Source organism: Lissotriton vulgaris, chromosome 3_1 (genome assembly GCF_964263255.1).
Source record: "Lissotriton vulgaris chromosome 3_1, aLisVul1.2, whole genome shotgun sequence".
Lineage (NCBI taxonomy): Eukaryota > Metazoa > Chordata > Amphibia > Caudata > Salamandridae > Lissotriton > Lissotriton vulgaris.
In genome coordinates, this window is record NC_141689.1 from 350761023 (window position 1) to 350788517 (window position 27495).

Below are 27495 nucleotides of genomic sequence, written 5' to 3' on the forward strand. Positions count from 1 at the left end.
CCGAGTTTGTCCCGTACCTCCAACGGACACTCTGGCAGCAATTCCGCGACCTTGTTCCACAGAGAGTGGGTGTAGCGGCCCAAGAGGCATGCGGTGTTGGAAGACCGCAGTTCCAGACTCATGGAGGAGAATACCTTTTTGCCGTACTGCTCATACCTCTTGGATTCCCTGTCCGGTGGAGCCGACGGGAATGCGGTCTGGGAATTCGAAGCCTGGATGACCAGGCTCTTGGGGGTGGGGTGGGTGGACGGGAAACATGGGTCGCCCGGGGCCGGGCGGAGGCGTCTGGCCACGTTCCTATCTACGGGCGAACCCGTAGCGGGCCTGGACCAAGTGCCCAAAAGAACGTCAGTCAAGGCCTCATTAAACGGCAGCAGAGGCTCCGCCGAGCTTGACTGCGGTTTAAGGACCTCAATGGGGAGGTTAGTCCTCACGGCCGCGACAGGGAGCCCAAGGCCTTGGCCGCCCGCGTCAACACCACACTGTAGGTTGCCCCCTCCTCCGTAGCCACAGTAGGAGGTGAGACAAAGCCAGTGTCTGGTGAGGTGTCCAGACCACTGGCATCCCCAAGTCCACCTGTCCAGTCTTCCTGGGACTGACACTCCCGTGTCAGAGGGTCCTCAGACCCCTCCCAATACTCCTCATCACCCATCGCCTGATAATCAGGGTTGTCAAAGGATGGGGTCGGCCCATAGAAGGTTGTCTCCCCGACGCCGGAACCGGATCGAGGGAGGCATTGGGGACGGCGCCACCCGAAACGGCGCCGGAGGTGACACCTGAGGGACCGGCGCCGGTGAGGTCATCAGGTCAACCAGCGACGACCTGGATACCGAAGCGGATCCAGTGGGACTCTGCGGCGTCGGGCCGAAGCACCCGATGGCGTCAGGCCGAAGCACCCAATCCGCTAGGGCCCCCAGACAGGTCCGCTGGGCCCGAAGGCGCCGCAGAGCCCGTCGGAGGAGCAAGGGACCTCATGGCCATGAGGAAGCGCTGGATCTCCTCCAGCGGACCGGAGGGTGTGGGGCAGGCTGCGACACCCGCGACTCCGATGGAGTCGCGTGGGTGCTTTCACCTGAACCCCCGGCCGCGCCGCGCGAGCGTCGGGGGGGGGAGTCGGAAGAGTGATGACGTCTCTTCGACTTTTTGTGCTTACCTGACAACTTCAACCCGGAGGAGTGATGTTGACTCTAGGAGCTCTGATGGCTCTGACCCGACCCCGCGACCTGTCCCTCGACCTCCGTTGGGACCAGGACCTCTCCCGGCGCGGGATATACTGCCGGAGTTCGAGCCGCTTGCGGGACCGCTCCCGCCTAGCTTTCGAAGTCAGGGCCCAGCAGTCGGAGCAGGTCTTGTCATCGTGGTTGATGCCGGAACAGTGGATACACCGACGGTGAGGGTCGGTGACCGACATCAGTCGGTCGCAATCCTCACAAGGCTTGAAACCTGGCATCCCTATCGGCACCATCCGGAGTCGCAAGACTCAAGAAAAATGATCAAAAGTGATCAAAAATTGACTAAGGTACCACTTTTTCCGGATCTGCGCTACTGGCCGGGAAAAAGAAGAACTGACGTTAGCACACGGAGGCAGCGTCTAAGTACTCCGACATCGTCATCACGGCGCCCTCGACGCCAATGGCGGAAGCGGAGCCGCAGACAACGCCTACCGATGCGCAAGGGTACTGCTACGCAAAAATTTCCGGATCCAGTCTGACGCGTGGGGATATTCTAAGGTAAGGAATCAAATACTAACCTGTTTCTTTCATATTTCAACTATTTGATGTGCAGCGAGGCTTCCTTAGAATGTGCTTGGAATAAAAGAATGTTCCTGCTTTTTCAATAAGCTTCTTTACGATATTCCTTATTCTTAAACATGAAAGGCAATATCACAAGCTAACTGCAGTGCTTTTCCACATTGAAAATATTAAAATATAATAAATGGATCATCTTTTAGGAGGACAAAATCATTAATCTGGTCATACACTATTCAAGGCTGTAAGTGTCCTACCTCCTCTGACTCTAAAAGAAACTCTGTAAACTGACATCCAACGACAGTAAGCTGCTTAGACATGGAGTAATCCAACTCGAGGCTCCCGTACAGTTTACTGCTGGGCTTGTAAAAATACAGCAATCGACGTACAAATCTAATAGGAGGGAAAGAATTACATTAACACAAGAGAATTATGATAATCCAAGCTACACGCAAATAAAAAACACACACAATCACCTACATTTACTTAAACAAATGGAAACTAAGCATTTTTCAAACTTGTAACAAAGAAAACTTGGCATAAAAGAAAAAATCTGGTGAGGTTACATACATAAACTAACACAAGAAATCATTGTCCTCATACAAGTGTAGTATAAACTTCGCACACCCCTAACATGATTTTCACTATGTCAATATTCCTTCTGAAAAAGCAAGACCCTTGCATATGATAAAGTGATAAGCGGCAAGGATGGAATGCATGGCTATGACACACAAAGGAAGTAACAGAAACTATAAAGTGCACAAAGGCACAACTTTGGCTTATGCTAACACTAGGACCCAGGAGAAAAAAAAATGCCTGTAACGAAAAGACAACATTTTTGCCTGAGGGTAACTACAGTGACTTAAAGAGTAATTGTAAATTGCATTAATGAACAAGTTACTTACCTTCAGTAACACTCTTTCAGGTCGAGAAGTTACTTACCTTCAGTAACACATTTTCAGGTAAAGACTAGCAGCAAATTCCTCACATTTTAAAAATGTCCCAGGCTTTGGAATAGAGTCAGAAATCCAGCGGACCGGTAGGTAGCGCGTGTAGCTTCACACGGACGCTGTTCTGCTAATGGCGTGTGGAGTCTATAGGGGCACCACTCTGACATGATAATGTCACCTGATTTTGAGACTGTCAGGGCCCCCAGACACAGAGCCCCAAAACCAAATTGATGTGACCAGTGTGCAAATTCCTAGACTTGGAATCATATTAATAGATAGAAGAGAACCACAGAACCGGAAGGATGGATGGGTCGGTGAGGAGTCTGCCACTAGGAAAGAGTCTGTACCAGGAAGAGCTTTGACCGAGTAAATAACTTGTTCTTCCGATAGACTTCAAGCCACAGATTCATTATTTTTTCAATCGATACCAATGCAGTACCACTTGGCGGTGGGTCTCTGGATGCACTCAAATCAGAATGCCCTGCAGAACCAAGCTGCCCCTCTCAGCGAACCTGACAATCCAGAAAATAGTGCTTCATGAACATGTGGAAGGAAGCCAGTAGCAGTTTTGACATGGTCACAAATACTTCTTGCCCGGTATTTGATGCAATTTTGACAGAAGTGCACTGGGTTCCGGCTATCCAGGTTCCAGTCCCAAATCTCTCATTAAAATTGCTGCCCCAATTGGCAAGACCTTTAGCACTACTGTAAGTCCCCAGTAAATGGTACCGCAAGAAACTAGGGCATGGGGTATTGAAGAGGGTCCCTAAAGGCTAGGGCATATAATATGCCACCATAAGGGACCCCTCAACACACTTGTGCAAACTGCCATTGCAGTCTGCATGATATGGTGCAGAGATAAGTGAAGACACGTCCTATCACCCCTCCAGTGTGCCATGCCTGCAAACGCTGCATGTGGTATAGGTAAGACAAGCCTACAGCAGACAGTACAGCTCTAAAGCAGGGTGCACTATGCTACATGTGTTGAGATATCTGCATGAGCAGATATGCCCCTGTGATTTCGAAGTTGATTCTTCGATATTACAAGTGAACAAGGAAGTAATTTTATTTACATGTGCTGGACACTGGTAATTAAGAATTCCCCAACATCATGATGGGTTCACCGACATCTCGTATTAATAAACCCAGATTCCAGTGCACCCAGAGAGTACCTCAGAGGTGCCCCCTGAAAACCTACTGACTACTGGTGTACACCAGCCTGCCACCAAAGAAAGGTTTCTGACCCACTGCAGGTGAGAGCCTGCTCTCTCTAAGGGCAGAAACAATGCCTGCTCCGGCCGGAGGTGTTGTCATCTCCTCCAAGCAGGCTGGCTAAGTAATCAGCATATCAAGGCTTTGCCGCCTTTGATATGCGACCCAAGGATTCCCCAGACAGAGGAAATGCCACCTCTGGGCCCTTTTGGAACCAGGACAGGCTGGAAAATTAGCTAGTCAGAAGGCATGTTCCCAATCAGGCTAATTCCACATCTAAGGTGATCTACCTGATGTGAACATGAAGCTTAGGATTCCACGATTTTGGTATTGGTGTAATTAGGCTCACTGGGTCAGGGTTACTGTCAAAATGTGTTTCATTACTGAGATGAAGGGTTTGAAAAATTAGCACATCTGCCACCTAAGACTCCTTGATCATGTGAAGAAACATCCATAGGTCCAATCATGGCAGGAGGATTAGCAGACCCGTGGAAGGCGGAAAGTAACCTCAATGGGGTATGACCGCTAAAAGCACCAGCCGAGGTGACTACAGATTGAGTTAGCTTACCTATAAGTGGGGCAACCAAAACATAGTCATAGATGGAAAATTGCTCCCATCCACAAAAAGTGGGAATGACAGTCAATATCCCTATGCAGTTCCATAGCGTAATACAGTCCAAGATCAATTAAATACTTAAACAGCTTTTGTTCTGTATGTTAACCCAACTTGTATATATAAGTTGGGTATATATACCTATATAATTTTTTTCTCATACCAATGCAGCTCCCATCTTGGAGGCTAAACAATGTAATAAACGCATAAAACTGCTTTTGCAAAATACATAATATAAATATATAAACATAAGAGAGCCAGTAGCACTTGAACTCTGTTTTAATGAGTACACCTCATGAAGAAAACTGCAACTAAAGCAGACATTGTTAGCCTAAAGGCTGCATTGTAAACCAATAACATAGAAAATGAAAAATTTTCAAACAAAACTGGCACCGAGCCTTTAAGGCAGCCATGAACCCTAGCTTCCCATCATGCCTCAGGGGTGACAGTTAGGTCAGTTGTTCTATGCCTAACCCAGAAGACCACAAAGATATCCTTTAATAATGAGGAAAATCTCATTTGCGTGGAGAGGCGGGTGGGTTGCTTATGACTTTGTTGAGGATACCCCTGGAAGAGAACTAGGATTACAGGTAAGCAACTTCTAATTCTCTTCCAGGGGATCCTCATCAATAGTCATAAGCACTGAATAGAATAGCAAGCCCATCTTTCACCCGCAGGCAAATCAGAGAGAATGGCCCAACATACAACAATAGCCGTAATCAGCTGCTGAACAGATTCCTTAAGGAGGCCTGGCCTACTTGAGTGTCCGCCCTGGTGTCTGAATCAAGACAATAGTGCCTCATAAATGTATGGACGGACCTCCAAGTTGCCGCCTTACAGATTTCAGAGATAGGCACGTTATGCAAAAATGCAGGCGTTGCCACTTTTCCTCTCGTGGAATGCACCTAGGGAGTAGGCCCAAGGGGCCTTTGCGCTAGTTGGTAAGCTAACTTGATGCATGAAAATTTTCCACCTGGAGATGGACCACTTTGAAGCTGGAAAACCATTCTGATAGACCCATAGTTAACAAATAGTTGTTCAGATTTTCTCGTGCACTTGGACCTATCTAGATAGAATTTTAAAACTCTTTTTAGGTCCAGAGAGTGTAAAGCCCTCTCAGCCGGAGTGAAGCAATTAGGGAAAAAGGTAGGCAGAGAGATGGTCTGATTCACATGGAAATCTGACACCACCTTCGGGAGTGTCAGATTTGAGTGTCCTCAATACGACCCTATTAAGATGGAAAACAGTATAGGGTTCCTTAGAGCAGAGGGCCTGAATTTCGCTCACACTGCGAGCTGACGTGATCGCTACCAAGAAAGCAGCCTTCCAAGCGAGGTGTTGCAAGGTTGCTTTGTGGATAGGTTCGAAAGGTGGACCCATCAACTTTGCTAGCATCAGGTTAAGCTCCCAGGGTGGTGAAGGAGGCCGAACGGTAGGGTAGACCTTTTTTGGACCATGTAAGAAGTCTTTTGCAAATTGTAACTGAACGAAAGAAGGCTGAGAAGGAGAGCGCCTATATGCAGTGATAGCTGCTGAGTGCACCTTAATGGAAGAAAACTTCAAGCCTGCTTTTGCCAGGGAAAGCAGGTATGCTCGAAGGACCTCCTCCTGTCCTTTGGTTGGGTGACAATTATTTTGAACGCACCACATATAAAAACTTTTCCACTTGCACGCATATGATTGTCTAGTGGATGGCCTTCTTGCTTCTTTTAAAATGGTCATGCAGTCTTGTGGCAGTCCTAAATGGCCATAATAGAGGACCTCAGGAGCCATGCTGCCAAGTTCAGTGAGGGAAGGCTGGGGTGATGAATCTTCCTGTTCATCTTGGACAGCAGGTCTAGTCTGCACGCTAGCCTCCTGTGAGGGAATTCTGACAGGTGCAGAAGGTCTGGGTACCACCATTGTCTCGGCCAGTCCGGGACAATCGGGATCATTCTCGTGTGCGAATGAGACAGCTTGGTCACCACCTTCAGGATGAGAGGAAGGGGTGAAAAGGCGTGCACATATGCCCCTGACCAGTCTATCAAAAAGGCATTCCCTTTCGACCCGGACCGGTAGAACCTTGAGGAGTTGCATTTTCGTCGTCCGCAAAGAGATCGATGCTGGGATAACCCCAACCCTGGAAATTGGCTTCGACGACCTCGTCGCTGAGAACCCAGTCCTGACTGTCTTCGAAGTGTCGACTGAGAGCATCCGCTCTCGCGTTCTGTTCTCTCAGCAGGTGTACCGCTGTGACAGATAGGTTCTGTGCCAGGAGCCAATGCCAGAGAACTTGAGCTTCCAGAGACAGTGTGCGTGAGCGAGTTCCCCCCTGTTTGTTCAGGTAGTACATGGTGGTGGTATTGTTCGTCTGTACTAAGATTGAACTTGCCTGAATCGAAGGGAGGAAAGCCATAAGGGCCAGGTAAACGGCCCTCAGCTCCAGCATGTTTATGTGATACGACCGTTCTTTTGATGACCATTGACCTTGTGTCTGGAGAGACCCCATGCCCAACCCTGGAGGGAAGCGACCGTGATCAGTGTTTGAGAGGGAGATGCTTTATGAAAAGGTATCCCTACTTGCATATTCTCCTTCATCCACCATGGGATGTATGCTCTTGCTGCGTTTGAGAGACTTATTTTTTCATCCCAGCAAGCGGTGTGCTGGTCCCACTTGTGCTCCAGATCCTGCTGAAGAGGACACATTTGCAGCCTGGCATTGGGGACCAGTAGGATGCAGGATGCCATTGACTCTAACAGGGAGGCAATCAGACGAACCAACAACGTTCTTTTATCCAGAACAAGTTGGCATGATGGAAAACTGTCTCTCCTCCGAAGGAAACACTTTTCTTACCTCGGAATCTACCAAAGCTCCTAGATAATGGATTTTCTGAGTGGGTGGTGGAGTCGATTTATCGAGTTAACATGAAGGACCAGCCGGTGACAAAGCTCCAGGCATGCAGGAAATTACTCCTCATGCTGTGGAGTGAGGGACCCTTCAACAGCCAGTCGTCCAGGAACAGCTACACGAAGATGCCTCTGCGGCGTAGTGCGGCTGCAACCACTGCCATGAACTTCATTAACACTGTGGGAGCTGACTTCGACCCGAAGGGTAGTACTTTGAACTGGTAGTGAGAAGATCCCACCAGGAATCTCAGGTACTGTCTATGATGTTGACTGACCGGAACGTGAAAGCATGCATCTTGTAGATCCAGCAAACACATCCAATCTCCCTGACTGCAATGTGGATATATTTGATGTAGAGCCAACATGTGAAACTTCTCCTTCCTGATTGATTTCTTGAGTGTTTGCAGATCCAGAATGGGTCTGTATTCTGCTTTTCAACCCTTCTTCTATACTAAGAAGTATCTTGAGTATACCCCACTCCCTCTCTGAGATAATAGCACCTTTTCAATGGCTGATTTTCGCAGAAGTGTGGCAACTTCGCTCTGCAATATTTTCATCTGGTGACACGATGATGGAACCGGAGGGATTGAGGGAGGATGGCGTTGAAAACGTAGAGAGTACCCATTCTGCAGCATAGCTATCACCCACTGGTCCTTTGTGATACCTTGTCACTCTTCGAGATGATGAGATGATTTGAAATACTTCCCCCCACTCTCATTGTTTGGCCTGCGTCTTGGCGGAGGTGTTAGCCTGACGCTGCTTTCCACTTTTTCTGGAGGAAAGCCTGCCTAGATATTGAGATCTTTGTTGATCCTGGTTTTTCTGCCAATGAGGAGTTTGGACCCTCTGTTGGGAGGATCGCCGATTGTAATGCCTGAATTATTTGCGGAACTCTTTCTTCTTCTCTAGACCCACGGCCTTTAGTGTGTCTAGCCCCGTCTTCATCCGGGACATTTCTTCATCCGTGTGTGCCTGGAACAAAGATTAGCAGGAGAAGGGAAGATTTAGGATCCGAGACTGTGCCTCTGGTATGAGCGCTGTTAGACGGAGCCAGGCGGTTCTTCTAGCGCATATCCCATGCACACAGGCATGAGCCCAAAGAGTAGCTCCATCAGTTGCAGCGCTGATAACTTGGTTAGCCACCAAGCTGCCTTCATGCAGGATCTCAAAGTTCTGGCAATCTTCTTGTGGTAACTTTTCCATTAATCTTTGCAGGGAGTCCCACAGAGACCGTTCATACAAGCCCAAGAGAGCTGATACATTCGATACCATCATCATAGAGGCTGATGTGCCACATACATTCCTTCCCCACGAATCCTGTGTCTTACTCTCCTTAACCTGTGGAATAGTAGAGGAGGAAGCCATAGCATTAGTCTTTTTTGCTGCAGAGATTATCACAGAATCCGGTGGTGGGTCAGATTTAAGGAAAAGCGTGTCTTCTTCCGGTAAACGGTATTTCTTCAAAATCCTACCCGGCGCGGTCTTGAGTATCGCCGGTGTGAAGAAAATGTCCATAACTGGTTCTATGAGGCCCGTTACCAATGGTAGCAGAGGTCTAGATGTGCTGCCCTCTGGTGTAAAGTCTCAAAGATAACACAGGATTACCTCTGTTGAGTCGGCATAGGGATGTTTAGTTTCGCCGGCCCTCTGCCAAGCACGTCTTTAAAAGTGCTACCGTCATCCACCGGAGAAACCCTTAACGGCGGGCTGTCAGTAAGAGTAGGTGAATAGTGTGTGTGTGTGTGTGTGTGTGTGTGTGTGTGTGTGTGTGCGTGCGTGTGTGTGTGTGCGTGCGTGTGTGTGTGCGTGCGTGTGTGTGTGCGTGTGTGTGTGTGTTAGGAGGAAGGTGTTGGAGATCTCTGCCTCCTCCTCCTGCTTCAGGATCGAATATACTACTTACCAGTATGCATCTGTTCTTGGCATGTAGGGCTGCTGACATTCATATCTGTGCATAGATCGCCGCCTAGTGTTGGATCCGGATGATCGCACATTGTTGTCCTGGAAGAGTCTTCGAAGTATCACAAGATAGGTTGCTCCTCCCCTGGACTACAGTGCGCATGGGCATCGACTCCATCCTCAGATTGTTTTTAGCCATTGTGGCCAAGATGGAGTGAAACTAAGTGAATGATGACCATGCTAGAAGTATGTGTGAATGCTGCAGCCGCTACAGGCGCCGGGGAGGAGGGCGGGCGATATGAATGTCAGCAGCCCTACATGCCAAGTACAGATGCATACTGGTAAGTAGCATATTGGGTTCGAGGCATGTGGGCTGCTGAATTCATATCTGTGCATAGAATACATAGCAGTCCCTCCATTAACGGCGGCCGCCCGTGCAAGCTGCAGCAGTTTGGAAAAGTGTTTTTAGAACAGCCTGCCCTACAGCTGCCTGCTGTTTGGAGTGCACATCAACACAGTAATGTTTTGTAAATGTGTGTGTGGTAGACCATGTGGCTGCTCTACATATGTCTTCCAAAGGAATATTTCCAAGGAAAGCCATGGAGGCCCCCAACTTTCGGGTGGAGTGGGCCCGTGGTGGAATGGTGAGAGTGTGCTTGGCTTTCTGATAGCAGATCTGAATACATTTAACGATCCACCTGGCTATACCAGCCTTGGAAATGGGGCTACCTTTGTGTTGTGGCGCAAAGGCAACAAAGAGTTGTTTAGTCTTCCTAAAATCCTTGGTCCTATCAATGTAATACATTAGGGCCCTTTTGACGTCAAGTGTGTGGAGCATTCTCTCAGCCAGTGACTCTGGATTTTGGAAGAACACATGTAGTTCTATAGTCTGGTTGATATGGAACTGAGACACTACCTTAGGAAGGAATTTAGGGTTAGTGCGAAGCACCACCCTGTTAGAATTAATTTGAATAAATGGCTCTTGGATAGTTAGTGCCTGGAGTTCACTAACTCGTCGTAGCGACGTAATCGCTATAAGGAAAGCCACTTTCCATGTTAAGAATTGAATCTCGCAGGAATGCAGTGGTTCAAAAGGGGGACCCATCAGCCTGGTGAGGACCACATTGAGGTTCCACTCCGGAGCTGGTGGCGTTGGCGGAGGAATGACACGTTTGAGTCCTTCCAGAAAGGCTTTAATGGCAGGCACCCTGAAAAGTGAGAGGTGCTGTCTGTTTTGGAGATAAGCAGCCATTGCGGATAAATGTATGCGAATGGAAGCATAGGCTAGATTACATTTGTGCAAATGTAAGTGATAACAAATGATGTTTTGAATAGATGAATCCAGCGGGTTAATGTTGTGGCCTGCACAATAAATGACAAACCGCTTCCACTTCGCCGCATAGCATGCTCTGGTGGTGGGCTTCCTTGCCTCCCGGATGATGTCCATACAGTCAGGAGGTAAGTTGAGGTAGCCAAACTCTAAGACCTCAGGAGCCAGATCGCCAGGTTGAGCTGTTGGGGATCTGGATGCTGAATGTCGCCATGGCTTTGCGTCAAAAGCCTGGGTGTGAGGCGCAGCCTTTGATGCGGTACCACAGACAGTTCCAGAAACGTGGTGTACCATGGTTGGCGAGCCTACGTTGGAGCAACCAGGATGAGAGTCATCGAGTGCAGCTTCAGCTTGCGTGCTACCAGCAGTATTAGAGGTGCTGGGGGAAAATTGTACGCAAATTTGCCTGACCAGTTCATCCATATCACATTGCCTTGCGACTGTGGGTGTGGAAATCTGGTGGCAAAGCTACGGCATTTTGCGTTCTCCTTTGTGGCGAACAGGTCTATCTCTGGATGACCCCACCTTTGGAAGTACGGGTGGAGTACCGATGGATGTATCTCCCACTCGTGCATTTGGTGGCTGTACCTGCTGAGCAGGTCCGCCATCTGATTGTCTTTGCCTGGGAGGTGTTCTGCCATGAGGAAGATGTTTCTCTGAATGGCCCACTTCCACATGCTCTGAGCCAGATGAGGCAGCTGTGGAGAGTGTGGAGAGTGTGTTCCTCCCTGCTTCTGAATGTAGTACATAGCCGTCATGTTGTCCGTCCGGATCAACACAACCTTGTTGCACAGATGTACTTTGAAGGCTTTTAGTGCCATGAAGATCGCCATCAGTTCAAGAACATTGATGTGCATCTTCCTTTGCTGTGGTGTCCATAGTCCTGCACAGTGTAATGGAGAACATGAGCTCCCCATCCCTGGAGAGAAGCGTCCGTCGTCAGGATGATCTGTGGCACAGGCTCTTGGAACGGTCGTCCCTTGCAGAGGTTTTGTGGATTCCACCAATGCAGAGAGTTGTATGCCCGACCGCTCACCAACACTAGGTCTTTCAACTGTCCGTGAGCCTGAGTCCACTGACGTGCTAAGCACTCCTGAAGCGGACGCATATGTAGCCTCGCGTGCGGGACTATGGAGATGCAGGAGGCCATCATGCCTATCAACTGCATGAACACTCGCGCTGGAAGCGAGTGTTGGGGTCTGAATCTTTGTATCAGCGATTGAATGCTGTTGACCCTCACTGAATTTGGCTGTGCTGTGGCTGCCGGAGTGTTTATCGTCGCACCCAGATACTGCCGTATGTGGGTGGGTTGCAGGTGGGACTTTGGGTAATTCAGTGAGAATCCCAGATCGTGAAGAAGGTGAATGGTGTGGGACATGTGGGCGGCACACTGCTGGGCTGACTGACTGGATGAACCAGTCGTCCAGTTAAGGGTAGACGTGAATGTTTTGTCTCCTTAGGTGCGCTGCTACCGTCGCCAGGCACTTCGGAAACACCCTGGGTGCCGTGGTGACCCCGAAAGGCAAAACCTTGAACTGGTAATGTTGGTTTTGGATGGTGAACCGGAGGTATTTTCTGTGTGACGGGTGCAGCGGAATGTGAAAATACGCATCCTTTAGGTATAAAGTTGAGAGGAAATCCCCCTGACTGAGCAACGGGAGTACTTGCTGCAGGGTCAGCATATGAAAATGCTCTGATAGAATGTACTGATTATGGGGTTCGAGGTCCAGTATGGGTCTGAGGGACCAGTCCTTTTTTGGTATCAAGAAGTACAGTGAGTAAACTCCTGTGCCTCTTTCTTCCACAGGCACGAGCTCGATTGCCCCTTTTTGCAGCATGACGATAACCTCCTGCTGCAAGAAGTGCAAATGCTCGTCGGACATAGGACGGTGTCTTGGGGGCAAGTTGGGTGGAGTGGATGTTAACTCCAGACAATAACCGTACTGTATGAGCTGTGTGACCCACCTGTCTGTGGTGATGGATTTCCAGACCGGCAGGAACTGACTGCTGAAGGCGTCACTGTTTGTTGGTGGCAGAGGATCTGGAGTTGTTGTTTCCACGACCCCTGTCTTTGGCGATGTTACCACGATATCTACCTCGACTTTGTTTGGTGTATGTGGACTGCGTGTTGCCTTTGTAGTACTGCGTGGTTTGGGAGAGCTGGCCTCTGGACATGCCTCTAGTGCTTGAGCGACGAAAAGACCCACCCCTGAATTGCTGGGACTGCAAGGCACCCATGGACTTAGCAGTTTCAGTGTCCTTCTTAATCTTTTCCAAGGTGGTGTCCACCTCTGGGCCAAACAGATGATCAGGATTTACTGTCTGATTAAGAATGGTGGTCTGTATCTCTGGCTTAAACCCCGAGAATCTGAGCCAGGCATGTCGTCTCAACATGACGCTAGTGTTGACAGCTCTGGCCGCGGTGTCAGCCGCGTCCAGTGCACATTTAATTGAAGCATTGGATATCAGCTTCCCCTCTTGAATGAGCATCTCAGCTGCCTCCATGTATTCGTCTGGCAGGTGATGCAACAGGGTCTCCAGTGTGTCATCGTGTGCCCTGTCATACCTCGCTAGAAGTGCTTGTGTATTGGAAATGCGCCAGATATTGGCCGCTTGGGCTGCCACCCATTTCCCTGATGCCTCAAACACCTTAGATTCTTTGTGTGGGGGAGGAGCATCACCCATTGTTTGAGAATCGGCCCTCTTCTGGGCATTTGAAACAACAAGAGAGTCCAAAGGCAACTGTCCCTTGATGTAAGTAGGGTCAGTAGGCGCTGGTTTATACTTCTTCTCAATCCTAGGGTTTATCACGCTGGCTCTGGTAGGCTCCTTAAAGATCTCCCCAGCATGTTTTAAGACACCCTTCAACATAGGAAGAGTCTTGACAGTTCTTTCTGAGACAGAAAAGGTATCAAAAAGAAAGTCCACTTCAATGGGGTCAGCATGGAGCTGGACGTCATGATTTTTAGCCGCCCGTTCAATGAGGGCATTAAACGCTGCTGAATCCTCTGTAAGCGACGTTTTCACAGAATAGAGTTGAGTGTCTGGGGCAGAGTGAGGATCACCTGGGTCAGCACCAGCTGCCCAGGGTTCATTGGTATCTTCAGGGTCTGTGTAGACAGGATAGCTGTACTCATCCTCATCATCGCCTTCCCCAGTGTCCAAGTCAGAGTAAGTGGGTGAGACATCATGGGCATGTGGAGAAAGTGGTTCCACAAGAACAGGAGTTGAAGTGGAATCCTTTTTCTTTAAAGGAATTTTGTAGGACGCCATTGGCTGTTCCGGGGCAATTTTCCGTTTATGGAGGGAAAGTCTGCCCGTTTCGGCATCGATAAAGTGTTCTTGTTGTTCTTCCAACGAAGAGTGTCGATGCTTCAAGGTGGGGACCACCGTCGTCGACTTCGGCACCGAGGGCACCTTCTCGGGCACGCTGGCGCCCATCCTAGGGGTGAAAGCCTTCAGCGCCACCTTCGGCGGCAACGTGAAGTGAATGGGCGTCGACGCTTTGTGAGGTTTCTCGACCGGCTTCGAAGGTGGAGGATCTTTCGGGCCGACAGCCGAGCCCTTCTCCTTGATGCGCTTTAGGGAGTCCGCCACTTGCTTGGAGAAAGCGGCGGACGGTTGCGTCGAGCCGACGGGATCCTTCGAGGCACCACTAGGCGTGGACTCGCGGGTTGCGCCGCTCTTGGCCTTGTTTTGTTGACGCGGAGTCTCGAGAACCTTCGGATCACCGAGTCCTTTGTTGGCGTCGACCGTCTTCAGCGCCGATTTACTCGGCTCGACCACCTTGACCTTTGTCTTCGGCGTGGCAGACTTCGTCTCAACGCCCTTGACCTGTGTCTTCGGATCGATAACACCCTTCTGCTTTGTCGGCGCCGACGGGTCCGAAGCCTTCGATCCGACCAAAGTAATGCACACTTTCGGTTTCGAGGGGAGCACCAGTGCTTTTGCTTGCGTCGAGACAGTTGGTTTTACTTTCGGTTTCGATTTTGCAGGGTGCGGCTCAATATTAATGTCCGTAGCCGAGCCCGAAGGCGGGGCCGTAGAACCCATTGTAAGATCTTGGGTAAGGCCTAGTGGCGATCCCTCGACCTGAGCTTTTTGAAGCGTTACGGCCCCAATGTCAGTTTGAGTTAGCTCTTCGCTCGAGCTATCTTCCATGGCCCCAAAGGCCCCGTCGTCGTCTTCTACCTCGTCGACGACTTCTTCAGCTTCGAACATTTCAGCATCCGCGTCGTAGTTATAGTCGACCTCCAACGCGGGATTTGACAGGTTTTCACCAACTTCCCGGTCAGCTCCCTCCTCATCATCCCCGGCATCGAAGATGTCCACAGGCGCCAGTGCAGTTTGCTGGGCCTCCTGGCGCGAAGCGCGCCGATGCTTAAGCGTCTTCTTGGACCTGAAACGGGAACAAGCCATGCAATGCAACTGGCTTCATCATGATCCGGCGACAGACACTTGTTGCACACCGGGTGGACGTCGATGTGGGGATACTTGGAGTTGCAGACGGGACATTTCTTGAACACGCTCCGTTCCATGATGAGTAGTCGATAGGGTCTGTGGCGTCGACTGAGCCCTCCGCGCCGAAAGCACGCGATTCTATGGAATCCGGCTCGGAACCGAGCTGGAAGAATCAGGCACCGAACGCAAGACTATACCGACGAAGAAAACTAAAGACCTTTTGGCCTTAAAGTTTATCGATTCTGACTAGAGGGAACCAATATACATCCGAACCCAATGGCGGAAAAAAACAATCTGAGGATGGAGTCGATGCCCATGCGCACTGTAGTCCAGGGGAGGAGCCACCTATCTCGTGATACTTCGAAGACTCTTCCAGGACAACAATGTGCGATCATCCGGACCAAACACTAGGCGGCGATCTATGCACAGATATGAATTCAGCAGCCCACATGCCTTGAACCTAGATCTACCTCTGTGAGAGAGCGCGCAGGAGTGCAACTGCGATCCCTGGCTCTTGATGGAGTACGCTCTCTATCCACCGCCTGTACCAGTCTAGCCAACAGAGACCTGTGAAGGGGGCTTGAGTAATGCTGTGCCCTTGTGGCTGGAGTTGTGGCCCAGTGATGCAAGGGTCTGTTCCATGTTAGTGAAAGATGGATGGAAGGCGATATTTGCCCTTCTTGCCCCTCAGGAGAATGTGGAGTAGGAGGAGAGTTCTCTCTTTCTTGTGCAGGCCTGGTCGACGAATCTTGGTGTCCCCTGGACACTAGATTGCTGGAAGTCGAGATCACGACCTCCGGAGATCTTGACGTTGAACCTCTGTGAGAGCTGGGAGAACCTGTTCTCGACGTCGGTGATGTGGACAGGCTTACCGGACATGAAGCTTCTTTGGTCTGGTGTCTCAAGGTTGATCTGGAACATCTTTGAACACTCTGCCTTCTCAACGTTGACCAGGCGACGGAAATGCCTGGCTCAACGTGGACTTTCTCCTCTTGGACGGAGGACTCAATCCTGCAGCTGAACAGCCTCTCGATGTCGAACATCTACTTGACGCCAACTGAGTACCGTGTTTCGACGTCAGCCGCCTCTACTCTGAAGGCCGGTGACTGGACGTCGACCGGTGCTGTGGTGCCGTCAACGGAGATTTCCGCCTCAACAGCGAAGATCTTTGCTCTGACCTCGACGGAGACTTCTGCCTCCATGTCGGCGAAGGAGTGTTGCGCCTCGACATTCTTTAGACTGACTTCGACAGAGACTTCTGTCTCGACGTCAGCGACTGAGTCTTGCGCCTCGACGTCAAAGATCTTTGGACAGACCACGTTGGAGAACTTTGCCTTGACGCCGATCGCCGTGGCGACAATGAAGTTGTGTCTCAACGTCTATCGCCTAGCCAGCGTCGATGGGGACTTGCTCCTCGAAGTAGATCGTCGCCTGGTGGACGACATCGGAGGGCCCTTTACCTTCGTCGACATTGAGAGCGTTGTCGATTTCTTAGAAGAATGATGGGCCAGCACCACCGTAGTCTTAGACGACGATTTCAACGCCATCGGCAGATTCGGTGTCGATCCCAATGCCGATAGAGAACAGATCGGAACCTTGACTCTCAACGTCTACAGAGTTCTTTCTGCTGCCTCACTGGAGACCTTTCTCTTTCAGAGAGGCCATAAAGTCGAATTCTCTCCCTGTCTTTGATGGTCCTTCTCAACAAATTCTTGCAATGATTACAGTTGGCAGAAGAGTGAGAATCAGGGAGGCAGAGGATACCCACAGGGTATGTATCAGACCTAGCCTTCTTCTTGCCACAGGCATGGCAAGGATCACATAATGAAGGCATTTCTGACAGAAATAAACATTCTCTGCTACTCAAAAAAGGTTTCACTCTCACTCTAAGGTAAAAAGACTACGAGTGAAAGTAAAAAATCATCAAAAATATCAGATATTTTTTGACAGAAAGCCATAAAAAGAAAAAGCTGTGAATCTAGGGTCCTTGACTGAAGGAGCCAGTAAGAACAACTGACCTAACGGTCACCCCTGAGGCATGATGGGCAGCTAGGGATCATGGCTGCCTTAAAGGCATGGTTCCAGTTTTGTATGAAAATGCTTTCATTTTCTATGCTATTGGTTTACAATGCAGCCTGTAGGCTAACAATGTCTGCTTTCGTTGCAGTTTTCTCCATGAGGTGTACTCATTAAAAACAGAATTCAAGTGCTACTGGCTCTCTTATGTTTATAATGTTTATATATTTATATTATGTATTTTGCAAAAGCAGTTTCATAGGTTTATTACATTGTTTAGCCTCCTAGATGGGAGCTGCATTGGTAAGAGAAAAAATGATTATATATATATATATACCACAAGTACAGTTGCAAGACCAACACACACGTACACAGGACCAACTGGTACAAGTTGGTACATCTTGGACCGTTATTTGAATTATTGTTTTGAAATATTTCAAACTTGCCTAAATGAAAGCACAGCCGTATCTTGCGAGAGTAGCACCTGTTTTAAGTTCCGCTCTCCTATATATTTTTAGAGATATGTATGTGACAAGTTGTTCTTTGTTTATATTTTGCGGTCAAGCATGGCCAACCACCCGCTCAACCACCTGACCATTTCCGTGTCCTAGGACATGCTGTCAGCCACCTGAACCAGAAAGTACGTCAGTGCAGTCAAGCTATTCCGCATTTCACAGGTATAATAGGCCTGACACACCACCTAGACCCCAGAACTCTGCTGCTGTGTCCAACACATGCGTCGGTTCTCCGGCCGGCCGTTTATCTGATTTGGGATTTCAAAGCCTATTTCTCAGGTGGTACCTCCCAATCGAGATAACCTATTTTGCCTTTTTTAATATTTGATTATTCTCTGTACTTTTCATCCATACCTAATTCCTTGCTTTTAGGGTCTCTTGAAATGTTAACCTTGCATGGCTAGTTCTCTTTAGAAAGATTTGCCTGTAGGCACTAGATTTTCATAAAACGTGTTCCGTATCTTTGAATCTCTTATTGAATTCAATTATGCCTTTTAACAGATCTTAATTAAAGCCTGTCTTCTAGAGTCCTGTGCATTATAAATATAATCATGTGTTCTATTCCTGACGGAGTGAAGTCAGGCTTTTAATGGTGTTAGCTTTAGTTTAATGGAATGATATATGCATTTTCTGATATACTTGTGATTTAACGAATAAACTGCCACTTCAGCATGATTCTTCGTCATCTCATATCTTTCTTCCTTGTTCCTCAGTGAAGAGGTGCTTCGGTGGCTTGTGACCACACTCAAAGGGCATTTAGTCTCCCTTTGTCAACACACACCACCATTGCATACCATTGTTTCAATCACAGCTACAAATAGTCACCTAGCACACTTCAGATAGAACAGCTAACCTTCATGCACCAAAAAAAGCTGCAAAGCTGTATCATTGGCGAAGTGAGCCCAAATCAACAACAGTGTCATGAACCACAGCAATATAAACTTAGAAACAGCGAAAGAGGTGTGGCGCATCGGCCAGGGTGCCTGACTCTGGACCACAGGGTTCATGGTTCGATCCCCGGCTCCAGCGGCAGGTTTGTCCAGCACCATGTGACTCTGGGCAATAGCTTGCTTAATCTTCCCGATGGCCCCCAGTGCCGGGACACCTCTGTTGGAGGTAGCTGTGTGCTTTACAAATGCTGCTGGCATTTACTGATAAAAAAAAGCATAAAAAGAACACCACCATCAAGAAACATCATCACACAATAAACCTTTGAAAGAGTCAAGAGCTTGAAGACGAGTGTGTCGCCATTCAACTGGAGTACATTGCAGTCCCAGAATGTAGGTTATAAAGGCAATTAACCATCCCACATGACGCCCAGTTATCTCGGATTGTCCAGGAGGGTCATGAAAAGAATTCACCAAATAGATCAGACTTATTATGCGTATACAGAATAAACTATGCTAAAGCCAAGGAATAGACAACTGACTATTACTAGGAAAAATACATGAAAAAGTCCTTTGGTAAACCCTACCATTCATAAAAACACCACAAACGTTTTTACAAGATCAGACTTATTTTACTCTTGCACGAACTCATCTTAAACTTATTGTACTCTCGTACTAAATCATCCAAACAACTTTGAAAACCAGACACTAAACAACGTATTAAACACATATAAGCAAACACTATCACTATCAAAAACTGGTTCCTTCAGGTTGACTTTTCCAGATCTGAACAAAAGGGCACTCACATAGAGAATGCGCTGTGAAAGCAAGGCAATGAAGGTTAGTGCTATTACAAATACAAACATACCATGCTAGAGATTTTATCCATTTAATGGATTTGGGAGGAGAAATTTACTTGAGTACCGGCACCTCTGAATATGCATGCAAATGTTTGTGGCAAGATCACAAATAAAAGTCTCAATACTGAAAACGTACATTACCTCTGAAGTTGTTCATCTTTGTAGTTCTTTAGATTTACATTAGGCCACTAAAATAATAAAAAAACAAGAATGGGACAACGCTTCAATAGATTGCAGCTTAAACATGCATCATTAGAACATCTGGCTATCTTAGGTTGGAGTTACACATACCAGGTGAACAGACAAGAGTACATGCATAAACATGCATAAATAATACAATTTACCTTTCTAGCAAGATAATTGGAATATCTTTCTCCTCTCAAGTACTAGAAATCAAACACTGCCCGAGGAGAGTACCACCTTCCCCATATGGGTATTAAAGGTTTAATAAGACTTTGTACAATGGGTGTATTTTTGGTATACAACACAAAGCTGGCCACGGTCCAACAGAGCATATGGATGTAGTTAAGAAAGAGTTGAGATTTTGTAAATCAAGTGAAATGAGGAAGAGGTAGATAGTCCTTCAATTTACGATCCAGATTGTGATGGGAGCTAAAATGATCAATTTTAATGTTGGATGAGGATTTTCTGGAAGAGTTGCACTTCCTGTTCTTGTTTAACTGTAGGAAGGACAGACTAAGTGGAAGAATGATGCTCCAGACTGAATGGCATAGCGGGAGAGATTCTGTTTTAGCATGTCCATATCATTTTCAGAGATCTATGGCAGAATAATTCTACCATCGATATCAAGGTGAAAGTGATAACTTTCTAGGACACCAGGAAACCTTCAGGTAATTCAGTGTTTTACAAACTTAAAAATTATTTATTCGTGAATCAGTGAGATATTCTTCTTTCTTATCTCTGGTAACCACCATGCTGCAAGTAGACCAACAAAGTAAGTGAGATGTTGCGCATGTACCAAACAGGTTAAATGTATCAAACTTTCATAAGTATGGCAAAGGAAGCACACCATTTGTTTTTCAGCTATGAGAAGTATTTCATGAATCATCAGCAAGGACAGGCACGTCCCATAATTCGGGGATAGAATTAAAATGGAATAAGATCTATGTTATTAGTATTCAGCTGAAAAAATGTAAAGACGTGAAGCCCTCGAGAGATTTCTTCCGATTCACAGGTCACATTACAATCCAAGAATGCACACTTCTTAGGCTTCTCCTCAAAATTATATAACCATCCAATTTGGAGGAACATATTTAATCATAATGTAAAGATATGTGTCTATATTAAGTTCAGGGGAACCAATTTCACATCTAACATACATTTTACAATGAAGGACTTGCATTTTAACAGTCACAAGCAAATCTAACAATTATTTAACTGCCTACTTTTCTGGAAAAAATATTTTGAGACATTCAGTAAGTTTTTCGAGGATTCAAATCTGACCTTAAGTATGGTCCCTATAAGATTCCAATTCCATTGTAGATTTTCCTTATGGTTGAGGACTTGGCAATCTCTCAGATTTGTCACAAGGGCTTCTTCTGTGTCCTGTCACAAGGTAAAGAACATATTTTTTCCACAGCACAAGTTGTGTAGCAAATCTTACTTTCATGTTTAGACCCAGTCTTCATAGCAAAAAACTAAAAAGGAAAGGGAAACGTTACTCACCTTGTAAACATCTGTATGTAGTGTGTAGATACGCATGTTCTGCATACTCCTGACATCTACTATTAGGCTTGGATATTTGCAAGTTGTTTTTCTTCGAAGAAGTCTTTCGAGTCACAAGGTGTAGGGTGAGTCATTCCTTATCTGGCACGTGTTTTCCGCAAAGTCGGTAAGAGTAGTATGGAGTCGCGAGAAAACACAGTATGGAGCTCATGAAGATTGCAAAAAAGTAATAAGTAAAGGAAGAAATGTGTGATCAGATTACATGCTTTCAGGAAGGAGGGTGGGCACATGTGTATCTACAGCTCTATATGTAATGAACAGATGCATGCAGGGTAACATTTTCAGTTTATAGCATGTGTTGCTGTAGATATGCATGCTCTGCATAGACTGTAAAGCAGTACCCCCTTACAAGCAATGACTAGAGTGTGGGTGATGCAGATGTATGAAATGTGAGCTCCAACGCGGACGCGGAGCTTATTCAAATTTGTGGCCTCTCCTGTACCGCTCTCTCAGTCACGATTGCGGTATACATCCTATGAACAACAGAGCCTTATTGTGGCTAACTACAACAACATTTCTAGAGAATTTGTGAAAACAGGTTTTTGCGACCTCTTATTCACTTCACTGGGCCAGTTTTGTTCCTTTCCTATCTTCACCAAAGCGTCCCTTTCATTGTAACAAGACGGACAGTGATTTGCATGCATCTTCCAAGCCGTCCTCTTCAGGCACTAAACCGTAGAGAGTGAAAAATTACCCACCTCCTATTTTATATCCCTCAATCCTGTATTGAACTCTATCCTAGATGAGGTATGTGGTCGGCAAACATTCATGGTTACCACTAACGGAAAACTGCAACAACCGGAGGATCAGAGAATTGTTATGAAGGGGAAGATGAAACGTGTGGGAGACCTTCAAGATTTAACTACCAAATTTCCTATGTTGGAACAAGAAACTCAGAAACTTAAGTTCCGTACTGAAGACTTTGAAAAGCAAAATAGACGGAAGGATAAGTTACTTACTAGTAATCCTAGTTCTCTTCCAGGGGTAAACTCATCAAAGTCCTAAGCACTGAATAGTCCCGCCTGTGAGAAGTTGGCCTGATATATAATGTTCACTATTCTAGTGAACACTTTGTATCAGTCCAAACAACCCTTATTGATAGATTGCCAGATACTTGTTTGTGTTATATATAGAAATTGCTTAAGTGTGCTCAGAGGTTATTGTATATAACCCTTATTGATGATTGGTTGTAAGTCAACCTTATAGACCAGCTATCCTAGTAGCATGGATACGAGCAGTCTAAGGCTAAAGACTCGAGAGGGCGTGTTAAGCCAGCTGTTATACCACACATATACCCCTTGAACACCAAGTGAAAGGACACCACACAAGTGTTATGAAAATAAACAGTGTATTTATTAAAATCACAACAGCCCTGTACTCTTTATGAGGACAGGGTACTAAGCACAACACAAAACTCTTACGAAAATACTTAAGTTAGCACAGTATATACAAATGCCCGAGGGGCACGGAAAACCATATACTCTGAAAGTGGAATGCGAAATTACTAGCAGGTAAGTACAGTACTAATAGGCTTTGGAATCGCTAGGACTTGACTATAGAATCGTTAAATTACTTCTAGGAGACCCAGGGGACTCGGGTGCAGAGTGTGCACTCTCACGCGTGATGCGGGACAAAGTCTATGGTAGCTAGTAAAGACAAAGTTAGTGTTCTCGGGCGAACCCAACCTGGTAGGAGGAAAACGAAAGTGGATTCTGACCCTTGGATAGTGAGGCTATGCTGGGGCACCGGAATGCCGAAGTTACCTAGCCCAGGGGCTGCAGCTGCATATGTCTCAAAAGGCGTCAGGAATCCTCGTAGACGGACCAGGAGCCTGGAAGAAAGATGCTGGCAGGCGACCAGTGAAGAGAGTTCGAAGTGATCCAAGCCTGGATCTTGAAGAGAGATGACACCTGAAAGCAGAGGGGACCAAGTTCGTGACTACTAGCCAGTAGTCAGGTGGCACCAGGAGGGCACCGGATGGTAGTCACCTCGACTAGGTGAGTGGGCGACGCTGTGCTCTGCAGATCTCACGGACCAGGAGGCGTTGTCGGCGACCAGGATGGAGGAGCGAGCTGTCCCACGATGGATGAAGCGGTCGGCGTTGCTGGACCCAGGATTGGGCAACAAAGCCTTGGCAAATTCAAGCCCACGCGGTGGACCTAAAATGGCGTCTGGAGTGGACCAGGAGGGTCCGGGGTGCTTCTCTTGTGGAAGGAAGCAAGGGCCAGTCTGGAGCAACCAGACCAGCAGCAGTGATGTCGTCGGGCATCGTTAAGAAGGCCACAAGCCAGCCGGCTAGTAGCTAAACAACGCGGTGAGCAGCAAAAAGCAGAAGGGCCCCACGCAGATCGTGGAGATGCTGGGAGGCTGATCTTCAGTGCTGGAGCTGCTCAGGGTCGGGGCTTCTCGGACCCCAAAGCACTCACCAGTGGAACACTCGGCGGGCTTGCTGTAAAGAAGTCGTGCAGTCTTGGCGATCGTCGGTCCCTCGAGGTCTCGTCGCACTCACGGTTCTCAGCTTGGCTGTAGAGGTGAGTAGAGGTCAGAGGTGCCAGGGAAGCCGGATTTCGTCGAGCTGTGTCAAAAGATATATATATAATTTGTTATTGCTCCGGGGTCCCCGCATGTGGGCGGTGTAGGAGAGTAGGGTCTGCAATCCTATGATCACCCAGATTTTTTGCTTTTGTTTCACTGGTTTACGACTTTCTCTGGCTGTGGGCCTGCCAATCAGACCCACAGCCTGGCTGTTCTCTCTCTAAATTACAACATGTACCCTAGGTGCATTTACCAATTGGTACTGGGCCACCTTATCAGACCCTGTAACTCAGGGCATAGGTGTACCCAGGGCCTACCAGGGGCTGAAGCATGTATTATGCCACCCCTGGCTGGCCTCCTAAATTTGACACAACTGGCTGCATGACAGCTGGGGCAAGGTCGTGTAATCACCCTTTGCTGTAGATATAGTATACCTATATCTAACCATAAAAATGGATACACAGATTCCTATCAGTCACTCCTATGGCAGGCCTTAACAATCCTGAAGGCAGAGTGCTTGGAATCGTGTGAGATGGTGCTCTGGCATGAGCTGAGCCTGTCTGCAGCTTGCGGAACCTAGTCCTAATAGCTGTTCCATGATATCGCATACCATATACTCTTAAGTGCATTATAATCCTCGCGGTTAAATGCTATCTTTGGTATTGCTTTATCAAAACATGTCGAGTAAGGTGTCATACGAATTGGAATACTAACCCCTCGCCAATTCTGGCGACGGGGTTAACATTCCACCCTCCTAGAGGGACACGACATGTATGTAACTGTGAACCCCGGTTAAAGTTAAACGAAGCCTCAGCTCCACAAAATGGATGCTGCCACCACAGACACGAGTCTGACCTCCTGCTGCTGGGAGTCCTTCCAGCGAGGAGAGCTTGGACAAAGGGTTTCCTGTCCGGGGCGGTGCTAGCACCATCCCAGACAGGGTTTTGTGTATCCTGGGTAGGCAGGGCTTTACAGGAAGGTGACTGCTGAGTGGCACCCCGGTGCTCACTACGCATAGGCCGGTCAGAACCAGTTCCAGGGGCACACCAGCCCCTGGCCTGGGGGAAGTCCGGCATGGGAGAGGGGTGTAACTACCCCCCTCCTAGTCCCACCCATAGGCAGGACCTAGTCACCGGGTCAGCCCCTTTTCTTAGTATAAAGATAGGAGCGGGCCCCCTGTTCAAATTAGATTATCTTTGGAATCAAGACACGACTTTCTTCGAAAGGACTTCAAGATTTCTTCTTCAAGATTCTCCCTTGTGGCTAAGGAGTAGTCACCCTGCATCCGCAGGCACCATCTTAAGAACACTGCGGTCTGCTGCAAGTCCTTCCTCAGGAATCCGACGACACAGCTGTTGTCTAGCCGCAGATTCCTTAACTTAGACTATCCCCAGGCGTCAAACTGGATCTGGAAAACTTTTTGCAGCAGCACCTCTGCACGCCGGGTGACGGCGCCACACAACCCCTCCCTGACATCGTCCACGGACGTGACGTCAGCGAGGTCATATAAGTCCCTTCCGGCTCAATGACGTCAGGTTTCTTCTGAGAAACGTTTCCGCGTCACAACGCAGAGCCCCCAAGAGAACTGTGAAAGTATGGGAGCAGTGTGCGAAGGATGAAAAATCCGTAAAAGAAAGAAAGCTATTGGTGGAAAACACCATCATAAAAGACCGGATCAACCACTGTTTCCATATAAGTGAAGAAAGGCAGAGCAAGCTCTGATAAAAAAAAAAACACATGGCGAAGTATGGACCGTCCCCACAGGCTGAGTAACAAAGGAAGAATATCTCAACAGACAAAGGTAGATTGTTATTACCAAGTAGAACTGTACCAGCCAACAAGGATGGGCCACAGGAAGAACAGTCTACTGCGAGAAGGTATGAAAAGAATAGCACTTCCCTTATAGATAAAGGGAGGCCGAAACAAAGCCCAGCAGATCCGCAAGAAGACATATACAAAGGAGACAATAGCCCTGAGCCAATGGAGAAGGCGGGAGGGAGGGAGGGAAGGCAACAGGAGAAGAAGAATCTCCTGATGATGGTGAATCAAAAGGCACCGTTTTACAGGAAAAAAGCCACCTGGAGGGAGGCAGCCACATATGGACATTTTTAAAGGGGTGTAACCATGTGAGCACCCTGTAAGAAAACCAAAGGCAACTGAAAGGAGGCAAAGTGGAGAAGCCCACCTGGTCCTCGCAGAACGGGGAGGATGGGTGGGTGTTAAGGAATCTGCGGCTAGACAACGTCCCTACCAGATACATCGTTATCTAAGGTAAGTAACCCGTACCTCTGATAGAGACAGCTAGCCGCAGATTCCTTAACTTAGAATAGATACCACAGCTATACCCCAAGGGGGAGGAGGGTCATCGATAGAACAACAGAAAGTGCCTGAAGCCCTAATCTGGCACCAGAGTGATGGACTATGGGAAAGGCTGTGGCGGAGCAGCCAGACAGCCACCCAAGTAGCTCGGAAGAGCAAAAGACAACAGGAGACAAGATATCACAAAACTGCCAGAATGGCAGGACACCATACCAGGGTGAGAATGAGATGTATAAAAGGCACTAGAAATATCCTAGGACAGAAGAGAGTGTCCAGAACAAAGGAGGAAGAATGACTACTCCCAGCCCAATAGTGCACAAAGTTAACACCAACTAAGCTAGAGGATAACATGAAGAGAAGTAACCAGAGCCTACCAGGCTAGCCCATGCAAGGGAGGTCGAGAGGCCACAACCAGGAATCGAAGGGCAAGAGGCAGGACTGAGCAACGTTTTAGAAGTACAGGTGGGAACAAAGGACACGCCAAATGCACAACTAGTCACCAAAGGGGCGACAGGGCCGAAGAGAATCACTGAGAAGCACGCTGATGCGGGCCACAACTAAAACATGCACAGAGCAGGTAGCCACAGAGACAACAAGGTGGCGTAGCTAAAATGAGCATGGGACTGCCCAACCAGGCAGCTTGAAGGCCAAGATGAGAACTTACTCACGAAAAACAGAGATCCAGGGTGCAGCACCTGGGACGACCGGCATCAAGGAGCTGTACTGCAGGCACAGCAGACATAGTGTAGGGTGACACCCAATGAAAAAAACGACACATCTGAAGGGAGTGGCAACAGAGGCACCAAAAGTGCCAATAGGAGCTGTGAAGAGGAGCACGCATAAATGTTGAGAAGAACCTCAGATCGGCAGACCAGGGAAATTTACCCCCCACAGAAGAGAACGACTGTTTATTATATGAACACCAAGAAAGGAGCATCCTGAGCGGTGGTACCACCCCAGGGAGTGGAACGCAAGGAACCCTTATGTGAGAAAGTGCCATCTTTCTTGCATTGGTATGCCCCCACTTTTTTCTGAACTGCTGATGTGCTTTGACTGAGTGTGCCCTGGGTTCCTGCCAACCAGGTACCCAGGGCCTTTATTCCTTCCCTAAATCGGTGCTGAAACTAAAAACCCAATTGGCATCTATGGCCACCTGTCAGCCCCTATTAAATGGTACCCAAGGTACCCAGGGCATGGTGACCAGAAAAGACCCATGAGGGCTGCAGCACTTATTGTGCCACCCTCAGGGGCCCTGTACCCTGGCACCCACACACTGCCTTTGCAGGTTGAGTGCCTAAGTACAGAAATAAACCACTAAGTCGACATGGAACACATCCCTGTGTGCCATGCCCACAGAACCCACTGCCCTGGCATACTTCAGTCACCCCTCTAGCTGGGTGCCCTATGCCAGAGGTGTGGGCACAGGTGCATGAGCCCTGTGCCCCTACAGTACCCAGGGCCGTTCCTGGGCACTGTAAGTGCAGTGATGCCATTAAGAGTATATGGTGCTGGGAGGTTGTC

The 27495-nt window shown here is 48.0% G+C and overlaps 1 protein-coding gene across 2 annotated transcripts in view; it reads right to left on the reverse strand.

Annotated features, from left to right (window-relative positions):
• RICTOR (RPTOR independent companion of MTOR complex 2) overlaps positions 1-27495 on the reverse strand; it is a 1569237-nt gene that overhangs the window by 1004487 nt on the left and 537255 nt on the right. For both annotated transcript variants that reach the window (XM_086960557.1, XM_086960556.1), the window contains exons 18-20: positions 20839-20940; positions 19516-19562; positions 2006-2141 (exon numbers count right to left, since the gene is read on the reverse strand). In XM_086960557.1, coding sequence (XP_086816683.1) covers positions 2006-2141; positions 19516-19562; positions 20839-20940 — 285 coding nt within the window. The remainder of the gene's footprint in view (positions 1-2005; positions 2142-19515; positions 19563-20838; positions 20941-27495) is intronic.